Raw genomic sequence first — 21,163 nt, 5'->3', positions numbered from 1 at the left:
AAATATTTATAAATATTTTATAATTAAAATATTTATAAATATTTTATAATTAAAATATTTTTAAATATTTTATAATTAAAATATTTATAAATATTTTATAATTAAAATTTTATTTTATATTTTAATTATAAAATATTTATAAATATTTTAATTATAAATATTTAATTATAAATATTTTAATTATAAATATTTTAATTATAAATATTTAATTATAAATATTTTAATTATAAATATTTAATTATAAATATTTTAATTATAAACATTTAATTATAAATATTTAATTATAAATATTTTAATTATAAATATTTAATTATAAATATTTTAATTATAAATATTTTAATTATAAATATTTTAATTATAAAATATTTAATTATAAATGTTTTAATTATAAAATATTTAATTATAAATGTTTTAATTATAAAATATTTAATTATAAAAAACACAATTACCTCATCTTTTAAAATATTTTTGCAAAATATTTCCCTCCACAATTTCTCCATTTCCATTTTTATTCTGTTACTTAAATCACACTATGTGTTCTAGGGGTTTTGCTGTGCCAGAACATTTTATCAATGCCCTCGTTTCACTGTCTTTCAATACAAATGAGCCACATTCAGTGGTATGATACACAATAAAGACTCCATTTATTTGTTCCTCCTCCCCCAAGTTTAGCAAAATAACTCAGATCCTGATTTTCTTTAACTTGCAAAAAATGCCATCCTTCTGAGTTCAGAGACCTTCAGAGCCCTGGTGCCAGCTTTGGTGCAGGTCCAGTTCATATGTGCTTCTGCTTATAGTCTACTGCCTACTGCAGGGCTGGCTCACTGTATGGTTTTATCAATATAGGCAGTTTGAATTTTTTCTGTGCTATGTGAAAGTTCAATTGGAAAAGAAGAATAAATGAAGATTGCTTTTAAAAAATTAGAGGATGATAGTAAGTTCTCCTGGAGCAAGCTTCATATAGGGGTTCATGACTGTGGTTGACTGCAGCTTTTTCAGTAACTCCGTGATGTATATCAGAAATGTGTGGTAGTTTTGAATGGACAGGTCAATCAATCTTTTGGATTCAGCAATAAATTTTTCATAGTAATCAGAGAGTTGGTCTGAAAAATCTTGCAGTTTATATCTAAACTGCTGGTGGTAATCAGAAATTATTTTCTTTGTCGCAGTGGCCTGGCTTTTAATTATTTCCTGAGCAGTGGCAGAAAGCTCTGCAATCTTCTCTTTCCCTTTTCCATCTGGATCGGTAAGGATGCTAAGATATTCCTGAATATTTCTGTGCAGAAATTGCTCAACTTGACTTGAGAGTTGGGAAGTAAAGTCAGAGGCACTGACAATATATTCAGAATGGAAGTCCTTAAGAGCAACTAACAGGTTCTTGATCAGACTGACTATCTTTTCTTCAAGTTCATAATATTTCACTGTCCAGCCAACTATACTTGGATCAAAATATTCTTCACGAAGGGCCATAATGTATTGATGGATCTGCTGTAACTCTTGAGAAGATTCCTGAAGCTCGTTTTGAATAAATTCATTGAACTTATGAAGATTAAGGCATAGGTTTTCTTTCAACAATTTAAAAACATATGGGATATAATCATTGAAGATTGTGTTGATCTCATCTTGGATATAATTAATAAGATAAGTAAATTTCATCTCTTTCAGCTGTTTAATGTTATCTTCTATTAGTTGGAAAATGAATTGTAAAAGGTCCTGAAGATTACGTAGCACCTCTGTGGTCTTGAGAGACTGAATGTCTTTAAATACCTCTTGGGCTTCTTTTGATAAATCTTTCAACAGTTCCCTATACATTGAGATTACATCTATTAGTTTATGTTTCCTTAACTCGAAAGGAAGTGTAATCACTAGGTCTTGGAAATAGGAAAACAGTATTTCTGAACCATTATGGACTTTCAAATATACCTGGGACAGTACCGTCCCTACCTCCCTTATGAACATAGTGCAAAGTTCCTCCCTAGTGTATATCCCAGGTTTCCCCGGAAACTGGAATCTGGGGAAGTTCAGAAAATCAATGAGTGAGTCAATCAGATGCTTGACTTTCATATGGAATTCTTGAGTAACTCGTACCAAGCCGTCAAACACCTTATCCTTGAGTCCCTGGAAACTGGCTTGGCCTTCCTGAGTCAACAGTTCCTGGTACAGATTCTGGGCCTTGTCCTTCCACTCTTGGTAGGTCCCAGTGGTGCCACTGGCTGTTTTCTGGAACCTCACCTCGATATCATCAATTTGCCTAATGGCCCCTTGATAAACCCATTCAGCATTGTTCTGCAGATTTCTTCTCAGCTTTGAAGACGCTTCTCTCAGGGTGAGCCCTGTGTGTTCCCAGTGGTACTTGTTGACATAATCATAAAGGGCCCCTGTGGCCTTGGGCACGTTGTCTTTCAGAGAGGTTAGCAAGCCAGAAGCTGCCTCTTCTTCCCAATTAACTTTGATCTGAGTTTCCTCATCAGATTCCCGGACCCTCAACTCAGTTTTGAATATGGTGAGTTTTTTATCTGGAGAGGACTAAACAGAGAAAAAAAAAAGAACATGTTTTCAATTACTCCAATTACATAATATAGTACACTAAAACTTCATTAGCAGTTAAAAATAAAGATCAGAGAATCTTTCATATACTGAAAGGGATTTATCTTTCATATGTCAGTTCATGTGTTTGTTTTATGGTTAAATAAGTCTACTGTTGTTAATTTCTCTTTATCACATGCCCCAGAAAGGATTTTAAAAAAAGCTTGCTGTTTGGCATTTACATTGTGACACTTAACAGTTCAGCCTTCCTAGGACTGAAAACTGGAAGAGGAGTGGGGGGAAGAGAAAGAAGAGGAGAGAGAAGAAGAGTCAGGAAATGACAGATAGGGAAAGAAGAAATAGCAAAAAAGGCAAGTTGGAGCCCACCCTGCAGAGACCCAGAATCCCAACATCAGTACGCATTCTCCAAGCCCATGACAAACTTTTAGTAACAGTAATAGAACCATGTTTGGTCTTCTCCTCTGGTAACGTCACCCTTGATTTGGCCCTGGCAGAGCTTGTAAATGACATGAGAGGAATTTGATGTATCTCATCTAGCAATTCTATTGTGGGGAAGGATTTTAAAGTTTTAAATACTACAGAAACCAGCACTCTCTGAAAAATATACCCTGCCTATGGCTGAGCTTGCCTATGATTTAGATGATGAGGTATAACCCTCATCTTCCTGGATTTGCCCAGAATTAATAAATAATAGTGCTGATGGGATGTCATGTGTGCATCTAAACATTAAAATCAATCAAGGACTCATTGTAATACTTTCTAGAGAATATTTCCTCAGAGAAGAAGTTGCTTACCGCCTGTCTTTCACCTAGTTTGGGGAATCTCTGAATGAATATTTGGTCCTGAATTAAATGTATCTGCCCCAATTCTCCACTCGCTCTTGGGGGCGTGTCACTCATTAGGTGGTATTTACCTGAGGGCTGTAGTAGAAGTTCCATGTAGAAAAGTCGTCATCTTCATCCGTATCCATGCCCACGGTGCCTATGGCTGGGGAGGCTGCTGAGGTGGAGATGCCTTTCTTGTCTTTCTGGTAGTGCAGTTGGAGATCGGTGAACGCTGGGCTTTTGATATTGAGGTGCGCTTTTCCTTCCCATTCCCTGAAAGCAGAAAAACAGATGAGCCATCACGAAAGGGGTATGGAGATGAAGAAAATCACAATGAGTTTTCAAAAGGTATAAGGTTTCAATTCAATAAAAGCTCCATACTGAAGTCCTTCATATTTGCCATCTTCTTCATATTCTGCACTGAAGTCACGGTGTGCAAATGTTCCTTTAGTCTTAGAGGCTAACATACCATCTTCGATTTTGTGTGTTCCCGCAACTGTATAGGAGAGATTTTGTATTTTATTAGATTCATAACCGTAGGACGTTGATGTTTTCATTGTGAAAACTGGGAGAATTCTATCCTAACCAGATATTTCACTTATGTTTAAAATATGCAACGTACAGCTCACAGTTATTTTAAAATAAATAGTTAAAAGACATTGTTAGTCCTAAAATAATTACGGAAAAATCCATTTTCTTTAAAGCTGTTTGTCTTGAATGACACTAGATTTTCTACAGTTTGGTTTTTACGTGTAGGGTATACATGTATCTCTTTTCTTACTTAAAATTTTGTGACATTGAGTAATTGTACATCTACTCACAACTAAATACATAATTATTTACTCATAACTCTCATTGAAAATATACGATATCTAGGAGAGGAGACAGGATATTTCTTACCATTTAGTTCATATTCTAGGAACTGTACGGTTGAGCTGCATGTGGAATCCAGGACTGTTTCAACATAATCTGCTTTGTTTTTCAAACTGGCACTCCAAGTGGCATTATACATGGGAGAGTCTACCTCAAAGCGTGCAGTCAGTGCTTCAAAGGAAGGAATGACAATTCCAGCAGGTACAGAGAACTTAATGGAGGGAATCTCAATGGTCTGCTCAGGCACGATGATGGTGGGCAACTCAAAGTCTGCGATCTTGTTGGCTACTGCATTTAGATCCAAAGCAGCAATGCCATCTGAAACACTTTTTGGAAGCGTGAACTGGGACACAGTTAACTGAGATTCAGGCACGGTTATCTCAAAAAAGGGAATCAAGGAGTCTTCTGGTTGAGAATATTTTGTTACCACATCAACTTCAGGGAATTTTACCTCGGGGAGTGTTGGTAGGTTGAGGGCAAATGATGAAGTTCTCAGCTTCTTATAGATTTGTATTTCTCTGAAGTCAAGTTTGTACGATGGAACCTGAAGATCTGTAAATGGGACATGGAACGTAGGCATGACAAGAACTGAATTTAGATCATTTAGTTTCAGCCCAGGAATAATGAATTTATCAGCCAAAACTTTTACAGGGATGGAGAATGAATAGCCATTGGGGTTTTTGGTGTACACAAAGGCAGTTGAAACACGAAGATGCTGTCTCCTACCAATGCTGGTGGTTACATCCAGCTTTAGGAAATCCCATAAGCTCTTCTCATAGACTGGTAGGATGATATTTTTGAGGAACCTTAGGTGTCCTTCTAAGGATCCTGCAATGTCAAGGTGTGCCTTTTCTTGGTCATTGGAAAGCTCGACCTGGCTCTGGAAAGACCCAGAATGAATCCGGACTTCATTTTTCCATCTGATCTTCTGGTTCTTAGTGTTAGCATTCAGGGCCACTTCCTGGCCAAGGTGGGGGAAATCATGGAAGGAACTGGGCTGACTTGCATGGACCTGAACAAGAGCTGACATTTCCCATGGAGAGAGTTCCAGGGTGGCTTTGCTTGTATGTTCTCCGTTGGTGAAAAAGAGGCCCTCTAGCTGTAAGTGGTTTTTCGTACTGTGCTCCCAGAGGGAATATATGCGTTGGAGTGTGGCTTCTCCAGCAAAATTTTCTTTTACTTCAAGGTTCCAGATATCATCAATTTTGGAAGTGCCCTGCAGCTTCACTGAAGACCGTGTGCTCTTGGAATTCAAGTAAGTGTTGGCCTCACTAGCAATAGTTCCTGAATATTCCCGAGAAAGAACCGAACCCTTGACATCTCCTTTGGTAGATGACTCAATGGAAAAGTAAGAGGTGAGGCTTTCCAAGCTAAGCTTGTGGTCAACTGCTCCTTTAGCGGTAGAGTACAGCATTGAAGAATTGAAATCATACTTAAATTCCATGGAGGAAGAGACAGTAGGTTTTGACTTGGTATTTCCATTAAGTTCTTGCTTGAAATTCATTCTCAAAATTGGAATTTGGGCTTTTGCGGTTGTTGCCACTGACACTTCCATATTTTTCGTGGTTAAGCTCACAGTACTGTTATGACTACCCTCCACAAATTTGTTGCTCAGAGACAGAGCTGTGGCTAACTTCAATCCCCTTTTTCTTGCCAATCTTGTGGTGCCCTCTAATTTGTACTGCAGTGCATCAATGACAGATGAAGATGAAGAAAGGAGATGAGCAACAATATCTGACTGGTTAAAAAGTTCAGCATTGGTATTCAGTGTGATGACACTTGATTTAAAGGAGAAATCATAGGTAATATTGCCCATGGCAGGAATAAAAATATGGCTTATGGTACACAATTCCTTGAAATCTGGAAGAGAAAGCTTGAGATTTCTAGGGACATGAAGGACTGGCAGCTCTAAGGATGGCAGGATTAATGTGTATGAAGGCACACGGATGTCAGAACCTAGGATGGTGAAACTAGGCATGCTGACTGCTTTTGGGAACACATAGCCGAATGCCGACATCTCTATGGTGAATGGAGACACTTCAACATTGACAACTGGAACGGTGTATCCAGGAATTTGAAAGGTCCTGGGGAGCTCGTCGTGAGATTTTTCAGCTTTGTACTTATCAAACTTAATTTTTGTTTCATTATAGGATTTGGTGACAAAATCTAATGCATTGTTTCTGTTTTTTTCAAAATGCCTGTCAAAGGGTTTGATGCTCTGACTGATAAACTCACAAAGCACAACCAAAGGATTTGTGATGGAATGCCTGTGTTTGTTTTTCTTATACTGAGCTTTTACACTTAAATCAAATGATTGCTTTGTTGTTTTCAAGAATTCCTTCAAGCCTGTTTTTTCCCATAGAGAGAAATCTTTCAGTGGAGGAGTTGTGATTATTGTGTAAGGTAGACGCATTTCAGGAATTGTTAAAGGAATGTTTAAGAAATCCAGATTTGCTTCTCCATTTATTCCTACATGGGCCTCCATAATGTTCTCGTTGTTTCCAGCAGAGAAATTTTGGTTGTACTTATACTGATTGAACCTAGCACTTACTTGCCAACTTGCTTGCTGGGCACTGGGACTCAGAAACAGTGCATAGTTATTCAGGAAGTCTATCTTCCCTGTTAACCTTAATGGAAAACGAACTTTCAAATTCCCTTCATTGTTTGTGGATGCCGTGATCTCAAATGGCTGGGCTGAAAAGAAAAGAGAATTTTTCAAAGTTCCAATAACCTTTCCATTTAAATGAGCATCATGCCTCCCAGTAAACTCTGCCTTCCCTTCTCCAAACAGTGCCGTGCCTTTAGCAGTTAGAACACTGTGGCCCACATGCTGGGAATCAACTCGTGATTGAATTTCAAGTTTAGAAAAGTTGAGGGAGCCAGATTCATAAACCAAGTTTTGGTTTACTCTTAGGTGTTTGCTATTGATCTTATTGGACAGTCCGAAGGAAGTGAGGGGTCCTTCTATGGTGAAACTAATTTGTGATTCATGTGTTCCCTCATCTGAGAATCTGGGGCAGGCCCATTTCCATGACCCTTTTCCAGAAGAAGTCCATGCTACGTGGCCAGCTTTCAACAGTGTCTTGATCTCGTTGCGCAGGTCAGCCTGACTAGAGAAGTCCAGTTTGGGGATGTTCAATTTGTGGAAGTATTTAGTGTTGCTATCCAGGGTAAGCTGATTGGTTATCTTGACAATCACTCCATTACTAAGCTCCAGTGTATTTTTTTCTGTGTGTAAACTTGCCACTGTGTTTGATTTTCCCTCAATAGCATTTCCAAAAAACAGCATTTCACTCCCATGCTCTGTTCTCAGGTACTTGCTGGAGAACTTCACGGACTCCTTCAGAGCCAGCGGATTAATCTCAGGGTTTGAGAGTTGTGCATTTGCTTGAAAATCAAAATTGAGAACTTCTAATTTGGACTCTCCTTTGGCAGTGATGGAAGCTGCGATACCTGCTTCGTTTGCTGAGGTGGTTCCATTCCCTATGTCAGCATTTGCATCTAATGTGAAAAGAGGAGATTGGATTTTCAAAATACTGTATAGCTTGCCAAAAGTAGGTACTTCAATTGTGTGTGAGATGTGGGGAAGCTGGAATTCTGGTATGTGAAGGTCAGGAACTTGAAAATCATTAAGGTTGAGAGTTGGGATTATGAATTCTGGAATTGCGATTTCTGGTAAATGGAAGTCTGGCAGGGTGATTCTCGCTAGAGGAATGTCCTCCACCTTCAGATCCCTGAGATATACATCTGGAACGGGCCACTGCAGCTCACTGTTCAGCATCTGGTCAATGGTTCTGATGATCTTTACTTTCATTTCTACAAAGTCAATTGTAAAGGAAGGAATGTGGAAGGTGTTAAGGATGGTAAATTCTGGTGTGGAAAACCTGGATGGGATTTTTATATTTTTTAAGTCTTTGAAGTTTATCTGAACTGACGGAATCCTCAAATCTGTTAGGGGGACTATAAAATCAGGTGTCTGGAAGGTAGCTTTCTGAAGAGCCTGAAGACTGACTTCAAAGGCAGGCATGGTCCCAAGGATGGTCTTGATTTCAGGAACAGTGAACCCTTGCTCTACCAATGCTTTCACACGTTTAGCCCAATCTTGGATAGAATACTGCTCTGCAAAGTCAGTAAGGTTCTTAGCAGCAAGAGTCCACCAATCAGAAATGTAGGTGACAAGTGTGCTATAAACCTGGCCTACCAGAGACAGGTATCGTTGAAGTTCCTGCTGAATGTCCATTTGATACATTCGGTCTCGTGTATCTTCTAGGGTCTCTCGGAATTTGGCCTTCATGTGAGCCAAAGATGCTGAACTTAAAGCCTCCTGTAACCAATTGATGATTAAGGTTATTTTGGTGTCCTGTAGGCTTTCCAGATACACTGCAACTGTGGCCTTGGTTTCCTCTAAAAACAGTTTTAATGCTTCAGCTTTTTGTGGTAGTTCCAGAGCCTGAATTTCACCATTGAGTCTCTGAGTCACCTCACGGATTTTGTCATTGGTTTCATCTACAAACTGGTGGTAATCAAATGACTTTAATTTCTTTATCAACATGTCAAGGAATTTGTTAACATCTTCAATGAATGTTTTAAAAGATAATTCATTAAGCTTCTTGACAGCATCATCAATAAATCCAACCAATTTCTCAAAGTAATCTTTTATCTTAACTTGTTGTAGGACATTGCTTAGCTTCTGAATAGTCTCCTTCAACTTGTATTGGTGGGCCAACTCTACTAATTTATCCATTAAAACCTGGATTTGTTGGTCTACTTCATACCTCTCGATTAACTCATGGACTTTGGCTCTGAAGGCATTGATTTTCTCAGCTACTTCAAAATCCCCAATAAGATTTATAACAAAGTGTTTGACATGCTCAAGAACGTCATTTATTCTTTCAAATGAAATTGTAGTTCCCAATTGATCTAAAAGCACTCTAACATCAATAGCCTCAACGTGTTGTTTTAACTTTCCAGCTAGGTGCTGGATGTCTATATTCTGTATGTGTCTCTTAAGCTGCTGCAGTTTTTCTTGTATCTGGATTCTGATTTGGTACTTAGTATCCACATTTTGAATCCAGGATGCAGTACTACTTCCACTTTTGTTAAAATCAATATTTTCAATAAACAAATGTAGATCATGGATTGTTTTTACTAAATTTACACGGATATGATAGTGCTCATCAAGACTTTTTAATTTTTCAATGATTTCATCAATAATATTAGCAATAGCTATTTTCAAATCATGTAAATCATAATTATCTTTAATATACTGATCAAATTGTATCATATATGTCTGCAGTTGAGATAGTTTTTCATTAAAGTTGATTTTGGCATCATCTAATGCAATTTGTATATCATTTTCTGTAATTCTATACTTTTTTGTGAGAGCAGTCAGTTTCTCCTTGGCACGTGAAACTTGTCTCTCCCAATTGAATGAATTCAGATAATCATTAGCTTGCTGTGGGAGTTTTCCCAGGGCTGCTCTGTATTTTCTTACAAATTGATCAATATTGATGTGCTTCAGGTCTCTCTGTACGTTTTCCAGTACAACTATAATGGTTTGTCGATTCCTCTCAAAATATTCTTGCAAGGTCTCAAAAAATGGGAGGTTAATGGAGTGAACATCTTGGTTTTTATCATACTTTACAAAAGCAACAATTGTAAATTCTTGGGGCTTCTCAACGGCATCTCTCATCTCTAAAGCATCAATGATATTGATGGGCTCACTGAGTAAAAGTGGCACTTTAATTGGGGAGTCTAGTAGAGTTAGGTCAGCCAGAGTTCGTCCAGTAAGCTCCACGCCAATTTTGTCTTTAGTGTTGTAAGCATCCAAGTCCTGGCTGTATTCATTGTTGTTAAATTGGGTCTTGAGTTTCCAGGTGCCTGTCTGCTCAGCTGGAGTAAGCAGGGCACTGACTTTGTGTTCAAGAGCTGCACTGATGCTTTTCCTAGACACGAGATGATGACTTGTGGAGCCTTTGTAATCATGAGAGAAAGTAAATGCCAGAGGTTCTGCTTTCAACAGGAATTTGCTATACAGCTGCCCAGTATGTTCTCCCCAGAGAGCGAGTTTCCCATTGCCATTTGTATGTGCATCGATGGTCATGGTAAACGGGGCCATTACAGAACGGAAGACATTGCTGAAATGCAGTGAGTCTGAATTATAGTTTGTGCTCATGTCAATGGCTGAAGCCAGCCCAGCGATGTCTGTGTTGAGCCGATGGCTAAACTCCACACCCTGAACCTTAGCAACAGTGTCTGCTTTATAGCTTGCTGATAAGGCAGCAGAAGAGATGGCATAGATGTGTTTTATTTCATTATTTTGGTAGGCTCCTTTTAGGTTACCAGCCACATGCAGCTTCAGGGGTTCTAGCCGTAGTTTCCCATTGTTGGTGAGATCCAGAGCATTGTATTTCAGGTCACTGTTTAAAGTAGTTACCAGAGAATAGGGCTGTAGCTGTAAATTAACAGTTTGCTTATAAAACTTGTCAGAGCTGTAAATGTTGTCAAGTTTTGAAGAGAAGTCCAGTGATAAGCCTGCAATGTTCAGACTGTTTGTGTGGTCAAATTTCATTTCAGCATATGAGCCCATCATGTCGTTTGAGAGCTTAAGTCCTTCTTGACTGATCTTGAAGTTGAAAATGTTTTTGCTGTCGACACCCAGAATCATGGCCTGATAAGCACTTCCCAGTGATAGCTCTGTGAGGGCGGCTTTCCCATCCAGACTGAATTTTGCATTGTGTTCCCTGAAGCGGCCATTTGTTGTTAATTTCACAGATGCCCCAGAGAGGCCAAGCTCTGCATTCAGCTCATTCTCCAGCACCAGGAGACTATACTTCAAGTTGGTCGTTGCACTGGTAGATATTCCATCTTGGCCAATCCTTAGTGTCGCCTTGTGAGCACCACTGTTAATTTTGTCAGTGCCTAAGATGTCAGCATTTAACTCAAGACCATGGGAATTTAGTGATCCAGAAAGCAGGCTGAAGAACCTCAATGACTCGTAATCAGCCTGATATTCAGAACGCAGCAGTGCATTTTGCTTAGAGAAGGTCATATCCATCTTGTTAGAAGTGGCAAAGTTCTTATACTTCCCATTGGTGTCAGATTTTAAAGTCAGCTCGTAGTTCTCATACTTTAGGGAAGCAGTATTTTTAATGATGCCACTTTGCAGATCAGAGGTAGAGGTGAGGGAGAGGGTTCCATCTTCATATCTTCCTGTTATCTGGTTGGTGCCTTGGAGGTAGGAGGAGTTAAACCTCAGGTTGGACTCTCCATTGAGCCGGCCAGTGTTAGGATCCCTCTGACAAGACAGGCCATATGTGCCTTTAGCATAGAACGAAGAGACTCTGAACTGCCCATCAATCTTGACTTCTTTGACAAACAAATGCTGTTTCTTTTTGGAATCCAAATGAACTGAAGCAGACATCTGTGGTCCCCAGGAACTAGATGCATCGAATATTAGTAAACCTTTTGAGACTGGGTTGTTTCCAAGTTTTTCTACATGACTGAATTTGATATTCGAATCTAGAAATTTGTGGCGTAGAGACCCATCACATGATAGTGTGAACGTATTCTTGTGGTCATATGTTGTTTCTCCAGATCCTAACATAAAAATGAAAAGACATTGGTTAAATTAAGCAGTACATTTCCAGAGCAATCTCTATGTTGAAAGTCTTTCAATAATAAAGCCCCATTTTTCTGGGCCAATTGTGCAATAGACTCCTCGATCTGTAATGCAAAGATAAAATCTGATAGCAAAAGGCATTCCTCCAGGAAGCCTTGCCTGACCACCACAGGCTTTGTTTAGGTTCCCTTGTTGAGTGCTTCCACTCTACCTTATACTTATATACTACACTTTATCATAGCACCTCTCACACTGAATTATAATTGCTGGCTTATCTGTCTACTTTCTGTTACTGCCTACTAGAATATTTAATACATGTGATATGTTTAATAAATATTTCTATTTGTTGAATAAAATAAAAGACTTCCAAGTAGCAAGGAAGATTATCTGCTAGAAAGCCAAAGTCCTTTCCTCCCTGGAGGAGGCTCTCCTCTTAGAGCCTGCCATGAACTAGCCCGGTGCACCCTTTACCTGAGCATAGCTCACCTTGCACATTGTAGGAAAGCAGGTCAACCACAGAGTCAGCCTTCATGTGGTAACGAGCCCGAAGGCTGAAATGGTCTGTGCTGGTGTTGCCACCACTGTAGGAGGCGGACCAGTTGTACAAGTTGCTGTAGAGATTTGTGGAGAGGTCTAGAACACCCAGGAGAGGCACTTGCAGTTGATACAACTTGGGAATGGTAAAAGTAGGGACTTGGAACTCTCGAGATGGCAGATGGAATCCCACAGACTTGAAGTGGAGGGCTGGTGTCCTAACAGTCTCTAACATCTTTAGATCTCTGGAGGATTTGCCACCAAAAGGCAAAGGAATCTCAATTTTCAAACTGTTCTTGTTCAAGGTATATTTGACCCGGCCATCGCTGAAATGAACAACAAAGACAACATCCCCACAGTCAGACATCAGTCATTCAAAGTTCTCTGCCTCTGACCTTCACAGCAATATTGTACTTGCCCCATTCCCAAAGCCACTCTGCACTTTTCTTTGTGCTACTCCTATGCCTGGACCCCTTTGCTTTTACCTCCACCTGTCAAACACTCAAATCCTGACAAAGCTCTTCTAAGGGCCACTCCTTATCATTACCATCCCACCTAAGTCATAGCCAATTTGTCTCATTCTTACAGTTACATAGTCCCTTGCACCTTTCTCAAAGAGCATGTCATAATTTTGCTTATATAATTAATTATTTCTCATTTGTTGATGTCTCCATGGTATCTTCTTGAAAGAAAAGGCTATACCTTACCCAGTTTCTATCTTCTCACTGTACCTAGTCTAGCATTTTGCACATAGAGGATACTTGATACAAATTTGCTAAACTGAATTGAGGCAACTTGATTTGTGGAAAGAACATAGGTATGGAAGTCAGTAAGCCTGGGTTAAAGTATTTTCTCAGAATGCTGCCTCCATTTAGTGCTCAATGGCTGTTCTGACTCTCTCTAGCTTAACAGCAAGTCTGTAGTCAATAACGCCTCTAGCCATTCTGAATTCTTCACAGTCAGAGGGAGAATTTGCTTATAACAGGTTGTACTGAATAAAATATCTTAGGGTGAAAGTACCAGAATCCTCTAATGACTTTCTTAGATTCTTCCTGACAGGGTTGGTGTTCTCATGTTTACTAATGCAAAGATGCCACAGTGTTTGTGCTATAGTTATTAATCTCCTTAAAATGCTTAAATTATTTCCTTTAAAAATTTAAATTAAAAAAATGTCTAAATCATGCTATGTAAAATCTTTCATTTACTTTGCATGGTTCAAGAAGCCTTGCTGGTTTCTTCTTTTACCTTTTTAAGAAGAGGTTTTCTGGGATGTGGAAGTCTGGCAATCCCATGTTCTGGAGGTTGAACTCCTTCAGGCTGTTGAGGTGGTCTTGCAAAGTCTGGGTATAAGGAAGACTCCCAGATGCCTTCTGAAGCCATGAGCTCATTGCCTACAAAATGACAGGAGACTTTTAAGGTAATGGGCTTGGATGAGCCTCAAAGAGCAATGAACATTAGGCAGAAATACCGATTTGACAAGTTAATTATTAAGCTGGACAATGCACTGAAAGTTAAAAATAAATAACAGAAAATTATGAATCTTCGTTGCCAGTCACTGATCACTGTCCATATTTATAAAAGGAATGTCTAACATAGTCAGCCTCCTAGCTTGTGTCCTGAAGCTTCCTTTGATACCACTAGGCAAAGAACTGTTCTACTTAGTAGCATCTCTTTGATATGTATCACATTCAGCTTTGTGTAACTGGGTAACTACACACTTGTGAAAGTTTTTTTTTCTCCCCAAGAATTCCCTGGGGGGAAGGAAGCATGCCTTATACATCTTTGGAAACCTTCCTGCACCTAGCTCAGAGTTGAGGATGTAATTGGCACTTATACCCATGTATTTATTGACTGGCAGACTCATACTTACAACTATTAATTTGGAACCCACGTGCCGGAAAGTCATGTCTGTTTGAGGGACTCTGTGATCCAGGAGTCTATTTGCATACATATGCAAGCTCTTAGGATAATCAGAGAGATCCACAGGGAAATTGGAAGTCATTTTTTTGGTATCTACATTGGTGCCTGTGTTCCATTCAAATTCAATCTTCTCTTCATCTGAAAATACGTAGGAAATAGTTGTGAATGGTACTAGTTCAGCCTGTAACCACAGGTCTCAACACCTGCATTACTTTGGAAGTGCTCACACAGGGGAAGAGACACATACCGTAATGCCATGCCACCCTCTTGGAAACTGTGGAGCCATAAGCTGTAGCAGATGAGTCCATTTGGAGAAGCAGTTTGGCAGGCGACCAGTGGGCGAGGATCTCACTTCTGGCTTCTGCTTGCAAACGGGGTATGGAAATAACACCCTTGATTTTTCTTTCTTCCTTTGTGTCACAACTATGGTAAAGAAAATCAGTTGGCACCAATGATTTTGTCCTTTCAATGGAGATATGCAGGATTAAACAGAAGTTCCATTTGTGGTGATCAAAACCAGATACAAGGATGGTTCAGAGAAACAGCCACAGATCAAACTCATCAACTTCTAAAGCCAACATTCAGCACAAATTAAGGACTTTGCAAACAGGTTTAGGAGAAAGAGAAGTTTTTTGAAAACTGTTTGAATCCTGCTCTGCTATTTACTAGCTCTGTGACTTTGACCAAATGATTTAACCCCTCTGAGCTACCATTTCCTTATCCATGAAACAGGAAAACTCACAGTGACCTCGCAGTTTATTGTGAGGACAGAGATAATTTCTTTAAAGCACCCAGCACTGTGCTTGATACATGAATAGTAAGTGCCTGATAAATGGTAGGAAAATCCCACTGGACATGCGCAGAGGGTTAAAATGTTGAGAGCTCGGCCGGGTGCAGTGGCTCACACCTGTAATCCCAGCACTTTGGGAGGCCAAGGCAGGTGGATCACGAGGTCAGGAGATCGAGACCATCCTGGTCAATATGGTGAAACCCTGTCTCTACTAAAAATATAAAAATTAGCTGGGTGTGGTGGCATGCACCTATAGTTCCAGCTCCTTGGGAGGCTTAAGCAGGAGAATCACTTGAACTCGGGAGGCAGAGGTTGCAGTGAGCCGAGATTGTGCCACTGCACTCCAGCCTGGTGACAGAGTGAGACTCCATCTCAAAAAAAAAAAAAAAATTGTTGAGGGCTCTATCTGCCACTCTGATTGTAGACTAGGGGAGAACATGGCTTGGTCAGGTATGAAGTGGAAGAGGAATAATGAAAAGAACCACCCAGGCCTGCAGTGCAGGTCAGATGACCCTCGGCCTTCTTTACCTTAGGTGGCCCATGAGGGCGACCTCAGTAATTTTCTTGTTCTGAATGTCCAGGGTGAGTCTGTAAGACGTTTTGCCCTCAGTAGATTCATCATTAACTCTGAGGATTGTTCCGAGGTCAACATCAAAATCCGGAATTTGGACTTCACTGGACAAGGTCATACTCTGCCGATTATATTTGAATGTCATGGTAGCCTCAGTCTGCTTCGCACCTGGACGAGTGTATAAGAGAATCAAGAGATGTGTGGTAAGAAGCTATGTTTTGGGCCGGGTGCGGTGGCTCACACCTGTAATCCCAGCACTTTGGGAGGCCAAGGCGGGCAGATCATGAGGTCAGGAGATCAAGACCATTCTGGCTAACATGGTGAAACCCCGTCTCTACTAAAAATACAAAAAATTAGCCGGGCGTGATTGGTGGGTGCCTGTAGTCCCAGCTACTCAGGAGGCTGAGGCAGGAGAATGGCGTGAACCCGGGAGGCGGGGCTTGCAGTGAGCCGAGATGGCACCACTGCACTGCAGCCTGGGTGAAAGAGCAAGACTCCGTCTCAAAAAAAAAAAAAATAATAAATAAATAAATAAATAAGCTATGTTTTGGAAGGAAAGAGAGGAAAAGGTAGAGAAACTCCAAGGAATCAATGTGCTTAAACAAAAACACAATTCAGGATTTTACTGAATTTTTTTTTTCTCATTAAACTTTTTTAATGGGTCTCATTTACTGATAATTTTAAACTCAGTTGTGTTCATGTATGCAAGTCTTTATGGATTGCCTGTTATGAGCCTATCGTGTGCTGGGCACTGCTCTTGGTACTGGGGAATCCTTGCTTGCATGGGGCTTACCTTCTAATGGGGGAGGTGTACAGGCAATAAACAAGTAACTTGCTCATGTCAGATGGTAATGAATGTTATGAAGAAGAGTAAAACTGGATACAAGGATAAAAGAAAGGGATAGAAGAAGTGTTATTTCATACTTGGTGGTCAGAGAAGTTCTCTCTGATAAGGGCACATGTGGGCAGAGACCAGAATGAAGAGAGGTTGGAGCCACGCTGAGTTCTGGGAGGAGCACATTCCAGGCAGAAGGTCAGGAATGCAAAGGCCCTGAAAGGGGGAGCACTTAGCTTGTTTGTGGAACAGCAAAGGCTCGCAGCCCTTCTGGGCCAGGAAGACACGACATCTCTATATTACTTTCTACCCAAGATGCCTGTCCTTGTTCCTTACTGCCCTTGCCCTGGGCTCCATCTCCCGACTCCCCCTTTCTTTGTAACAAGATTCCCGGGCATCCTTCAATCTATAGGCTGGTCCATTTTATATCTTTCGTAAAACAATGTTTACCAAACACTATTTCCCCAGCATGCCCTGCTCCTCCAGTGCTTTCTATCATGGGATTTTCTTCCTAGTTTAATTCTGTGATATGCTATCCCTATATAAAAATTTTTCCAAAGTGAACACCTAAATTTGCCCCATTCCCTAAAACCTGCTCCTCGCTATCCCTATATAATTTTTTTTCCAAAGTGAACACCTAAATTTCTCCCATTCCCTAAAACCTGCTCCTCCAGTAGCCCTTTCCATCTCAATAAATGGAAGTTCCATTTGTCAGTTGCCCAGGCCAAAAACCTTAGGTTTGTCTTCATTCCCCCTTTCCTCTTACACTCAACATCCACTGTATCAGCAAATCTTGTCAGCCTAATCTTCAAAATATGGCCAGAATCCATCCCCTTCTCATATCTCCTCTGCCATTGCCCTGATCCAAAACAACACTGATTCCTGCCTGGATTATTGTGATAACCTACATATTAGTTTCTCTGCCCTTGTCTCCCCATAGTCTTTTCTCAACATAAACATAAATCAAATCATGAGGACTCCTCAATGGCTTTCGTTTAATTCATAGAAAAAGCCAAAGTTCTTACCATGGCCTATGAGATTATCCTTCCTTCACCTCTCCATATCTCTCTGTCCTCATCTTCTACCTCTTTTCTCCCTGGTCTTTCTGCTCCAGCCATACTGTCTTCATGCCTTTCCTTGAAACATGGTAGTAGTGTGTCAGCCTCAGGGCCTTTGCACTTGCTGGTCCCTCTGCCTGTAACAGTCTTACCACACGGTTTCTCCTCTTATTTCTGTTAGGTCTCCTTATGCTCACTTTACCAGGGAGACTTTCCCTTATTATTCCAAATGCACTGCTTTCCCTGCCCTTCTTCCTCCCTCCTACTCCTAGCCCTCCCTAGACCAGTCTATGCTCTGTTTTCCTCCTCAGTACTGATCTGATATTCCAAATATTAACTTGTTTGGTTGTTCACTGTAACTTCCATGAAGGCAGAGACTCCATCGTTCACTGTTCTAGCCCCAGGTCTTAGAATAGGCCTGCCACTTAGTGGGTACTCAGTTAACCTATTTGTTAAATAGGTTAAATTACATGTGTTCTCCTCATGAATTCTGAACCTGAGACTGCGAGCAGAGATGAGGCAGCTGTGTTTTGAATACTCACCTTCTGCTTGAGTTACAAACTTCAGGGTATCCACCAAGGCTCTGTCTTCTCTCTGGAGCTCATAGGTTGCGCTGACAGAATACTGCTCAATCTCTCCTGTAGGCCTCAGTTCCAGCTCTAATCTAAAGATGTTACAATGAAGACAGTGCATAATGTTAGAGCTTTCAAGGATGGTGATTTTGTTCCCAAAACAATTCAGCCTCAAATGCAACAAAAATATGGTCCTTATTTTAACATTGTCTCTTGCCCTTAACTAAGATGATCTTTTTGATCCCTCAGTCCTACAAGAACCCAAGGCAAGGGCAGACACCAGGATTCCCAAGACTTTGGACAAGCAGAGCAGGAGTTGGCTGGTTGTTTCAGCAAAGCTGAGAACAAGCACTGGAACTTGGGGGCTGAAGACAGGGAGCCACCTAAGTACGGTGAAGGCTTCAAGCACATTGGTGGGCTCCAGGGAGCTCATAGCGATGGGTCTGGAGGCTCAGAAACATGGACACTGAATTAGGAGCAAATTGGGATCTGTGCTGTGATCCCATCCCATGCACAAGGAAGCAAAAGGTGACACCCAATGTGTTGGCCAGAGGACCCTGCTTTAAATACCCAAAGATGGTGCAAACCCAGAAGGCTAGTGACAGGGGCTTACAACACAGAGTATTTTTTCCTGTGCCATGCTAGGTGGCCATGATGTGGAAGGTGAGAAAATGCTGGGTCAGTCACTGAGCATCTCTAACCTGGTGTCCCCGGTCAGCGGATAGTAGGAGGCGGAGTCTGTGGAGCTGGCGTTGGAGTAAGCGCCTGAGGTGCAGTAATTCAGGCCAGGAAAGACTTGCTTGCAAACTGACCAGGACTGCCTGTTCTCAATGAGAGGTGGGATCACCTCCGTTTTGGTGGTAGAGACCAAATGTAATGTGTTGCTGGTGAAGAACAAAAATACCTGAGTTATTGCCAAGTCATGAATCAAAATGGACATCACAAATTCTCAGGGTGCAAACACCCCCTTATCCTCCTGTCTTCCCTCAGTCCACACCTATCTCTAACTATTTAATTTACTGAGAAACAAATAATATTAGAAAGAACATCAACATGACAAGCCATGAGAGTGACTCTGAAGCTTCTGGCTGAGTTCTTTCCATCTGTTACCTGTAATCCCCACAACAGTAGGCTTATGGTTCTCATTTTACAGAAGCAGAGGCTCAGAGATGTTAAATAGCTGATCACTGGGGCTGAACTTCAGTGTGCCCCTTCCTTCCTACAATGCAGGGCAAGAGAAACTGTCTCTTACATATGAAATCTCCTACTCTCTACCTGCTTCCTTCCACCCACATTAAGCACGCTCAAGTCTCTTCCCCTGTGCCCCTCCCCTATGCTCATTTCTTTCTTTTCTTGCTTTCTCATCTTCCTCACCATCAAGAGTTGTCTGCCTTTGCAGTCTCTACTTCCTCCCAATGTGCTCTGACTGCTCACTCCATCTTCTGAAAATGCTTTCATCAATGTCTCTAATGCCCTCCTTGCTCCTACATCCAATGGGCATATTTAGGTTTCATCTTCCTTGACCTCCCAGAAGCCTTCCATAGAGTTGCACACTCATGACCAGACTAAGACGCTGGAGCCTCTCACATCTGAAGAGACGATGGCACCTTCCTTCCAAGTGTGTACTTAAAAACTTAGTACATGTAAGAAAGTTCAACATTGGCCTGGTTTTTTCTAAGGATGCTTTCTTTGAAATAGCACATTTTCCTCCCAGTATTGTTTCTCCAAGTTGGGGGTGCCACAAGACCAAGCTTTGCTGATGTGCTGGAGTCCTAATGCCAGCTTTCGCCTACCCATGGGGTGATCTCCCCTGTGGCTGCTCTTTGGCTTCTGTGAACTTTTATGGCTTTGGTTCTCCTTCTGCTTCTCTGGTCACTTCTTCTAACTCATTGCTGGTTATTCCCCTTCTTCCTTTATATGTTTGTCTTCTCCATATTTCTGTCCTCATCTCTCATGTCTCACTCTATACCAGTTGCTGTTTAACCACAACAACCTCTGTATACTAATGATTCCCAAATCCATATGTGGAGCCCAAGCCTCTTTACTGGGCTCAGATCCATAGGTCTATTTGCCAGCTAGATTTCTAAACTGGTTGTTTCATAGGAGGACATCAAATACAGCACATCCAAAACTGAATTTGTCACTTTCCTTGAAACCAGAAGCTCTCCCACTGTAGTTCTTATTCAAATGAAGGGCGCCTCCTTCCTCTTTTCTTCTTTCTTTTGCCTTGTCCCCATACCCAGTTAATCACCCAGTACTTATGATTCTGCCTTTTAGAAAGTTGTAGAATCTGCTCACTCCTTTCTATACCTGGCTTTCCTCCACTGCAGGCCATTATCAGCTCTTAGCCACATAGGATCGTAAGAGATGCCCAATGGTCTCTTCGTGTCCAGCTGTGCCTCCTTCTCACCCATCTTCCACACTAGAGTCAGAGTATTTCTTCTAAAACATCACCCCGATCTTATTTCTGCTCCCCTTTTCAACTCCTGTGCCTTCAAAAGAGTCCAAACTCCTTAGGATGGCTTTCACAGCTGGGCATGCTCTCTCCCCTGCCTACCTCTCCCCATCATCTCTGAGCCCCTTACCATTCTGCACTTCTTCCAGTTCCTTGAACCATATTCCTTTACCTTCAGGCCATTACATGCTTTTCCTTTTGCCTGGAACACTCACTCCTTTCTCCTTTGCCTAAATGACTCTGACACAGTCCTCAGTTATCAGGTCAAGTACACTTGCTTCAGAATGCATTCCCTGACTAGCACAGGCTACATGATATAAAATTTCATGGTACTCTAATACTTTCTATAACTTAGCCCTTACTCTATGATTACTGCTTGCTTAATTGTGTGTCTCCCTTATAAAATGTAAGCGATCAAAGGTCAGGGACCTTGTGTGTCTCACTCAACATACGTGGTATATATTAGGCTATTAAATATACTATTTTTTGTTTTTTGTGAGACAGGATCTTGCTCTGTCGCCCAGGCTGGAGTGCAGTGGTGCAAGCATGGTTCACTGAAGGCT

General features: G+C 40.8%; 1 protein-coding gene across 1 annotated transcript in view; it reads right to left on the bottom strand.

Annotated features, from left to right (window-relative positions):
• Nucleotides 1-620: 620 nt before the first annotated feature.
• APOB (apolipoprotein B) overlaps nucleotides 621-21,163 on the bottom strand; it is a 42,548-nt gene continuing 22,005 nt past the window's right edge. Inside the window, exons 19-29 of the mRNA XM_515323.7 lie at nucleotides 18,847-19,029; nucleotides 18,116-18,237; nucleotides 15,638-15,848; nucleotides 14,567-14,742; nucleotides 14,270-14,457; nucleotides 13,645-13,790; nucleotides 12,352-12,725; nucleotides 4,272-11,843; nucleotides 3,753-3,867; nucleotides 3,461-3,644; nucleotides 621-2,526 (exon numbers count right to left, since the gene is read on the bottom strand). Of these exons, the coding sequence (XP_515323.3) occupies nucleotides 922-2,526; nucleotides 3,461-3,644; nucleotides 3,753-3,867; nucleotides 4,272-11,843; nucleotides 12,352-12,725; nucleotides 13,645-13,790; nucleotides 14,270-14,457; nucleotides 14,567-14,742; nucleotides 15,638-15,848; nucleotides 18,116-18,237; nucleotides 18,847-19,029 (10,876 nt within the window). The 3' untranslated portion in view covers nucleotides 621-921. The remainder of the gene's footprint in view (nucleotides 2,527-3,460; nucleotides 3,645-3,752; nucleotides 3,868-4,271; nucleotides 11,844-12,351; nucleotides 12,726-13,644; nucleotides 13,791-14,269; nucleotides 14,458-14,566; nucleotides 14,743-15,637; nucleotides 15,849-18,115; nucleotides 18,238-18,846; nucleotides 19,030-21,163) is intronic.

The sequence above is a fragment of the Pan troglodytes genome, chromosome 12 (assembly GCF_028858775.2).
Source record: "Pan troglodytes isolate AG18354 chromosome 12, NHGRI_mPanTro3-v2.0_pri, whole genome shotgun sequence".
In the NCBI taxonomy this organism is placed as follows: Eukaryota; Metazoa; Chordata; class Mammalia; order Primates; family Hominidae; genus Pan; species Pan troglodytes.
The sequence above is the reverse complement of the archived record's forward strand: the minus strand, read 5'-3'. Positions and strand labels throughout refer to the sequence as shown.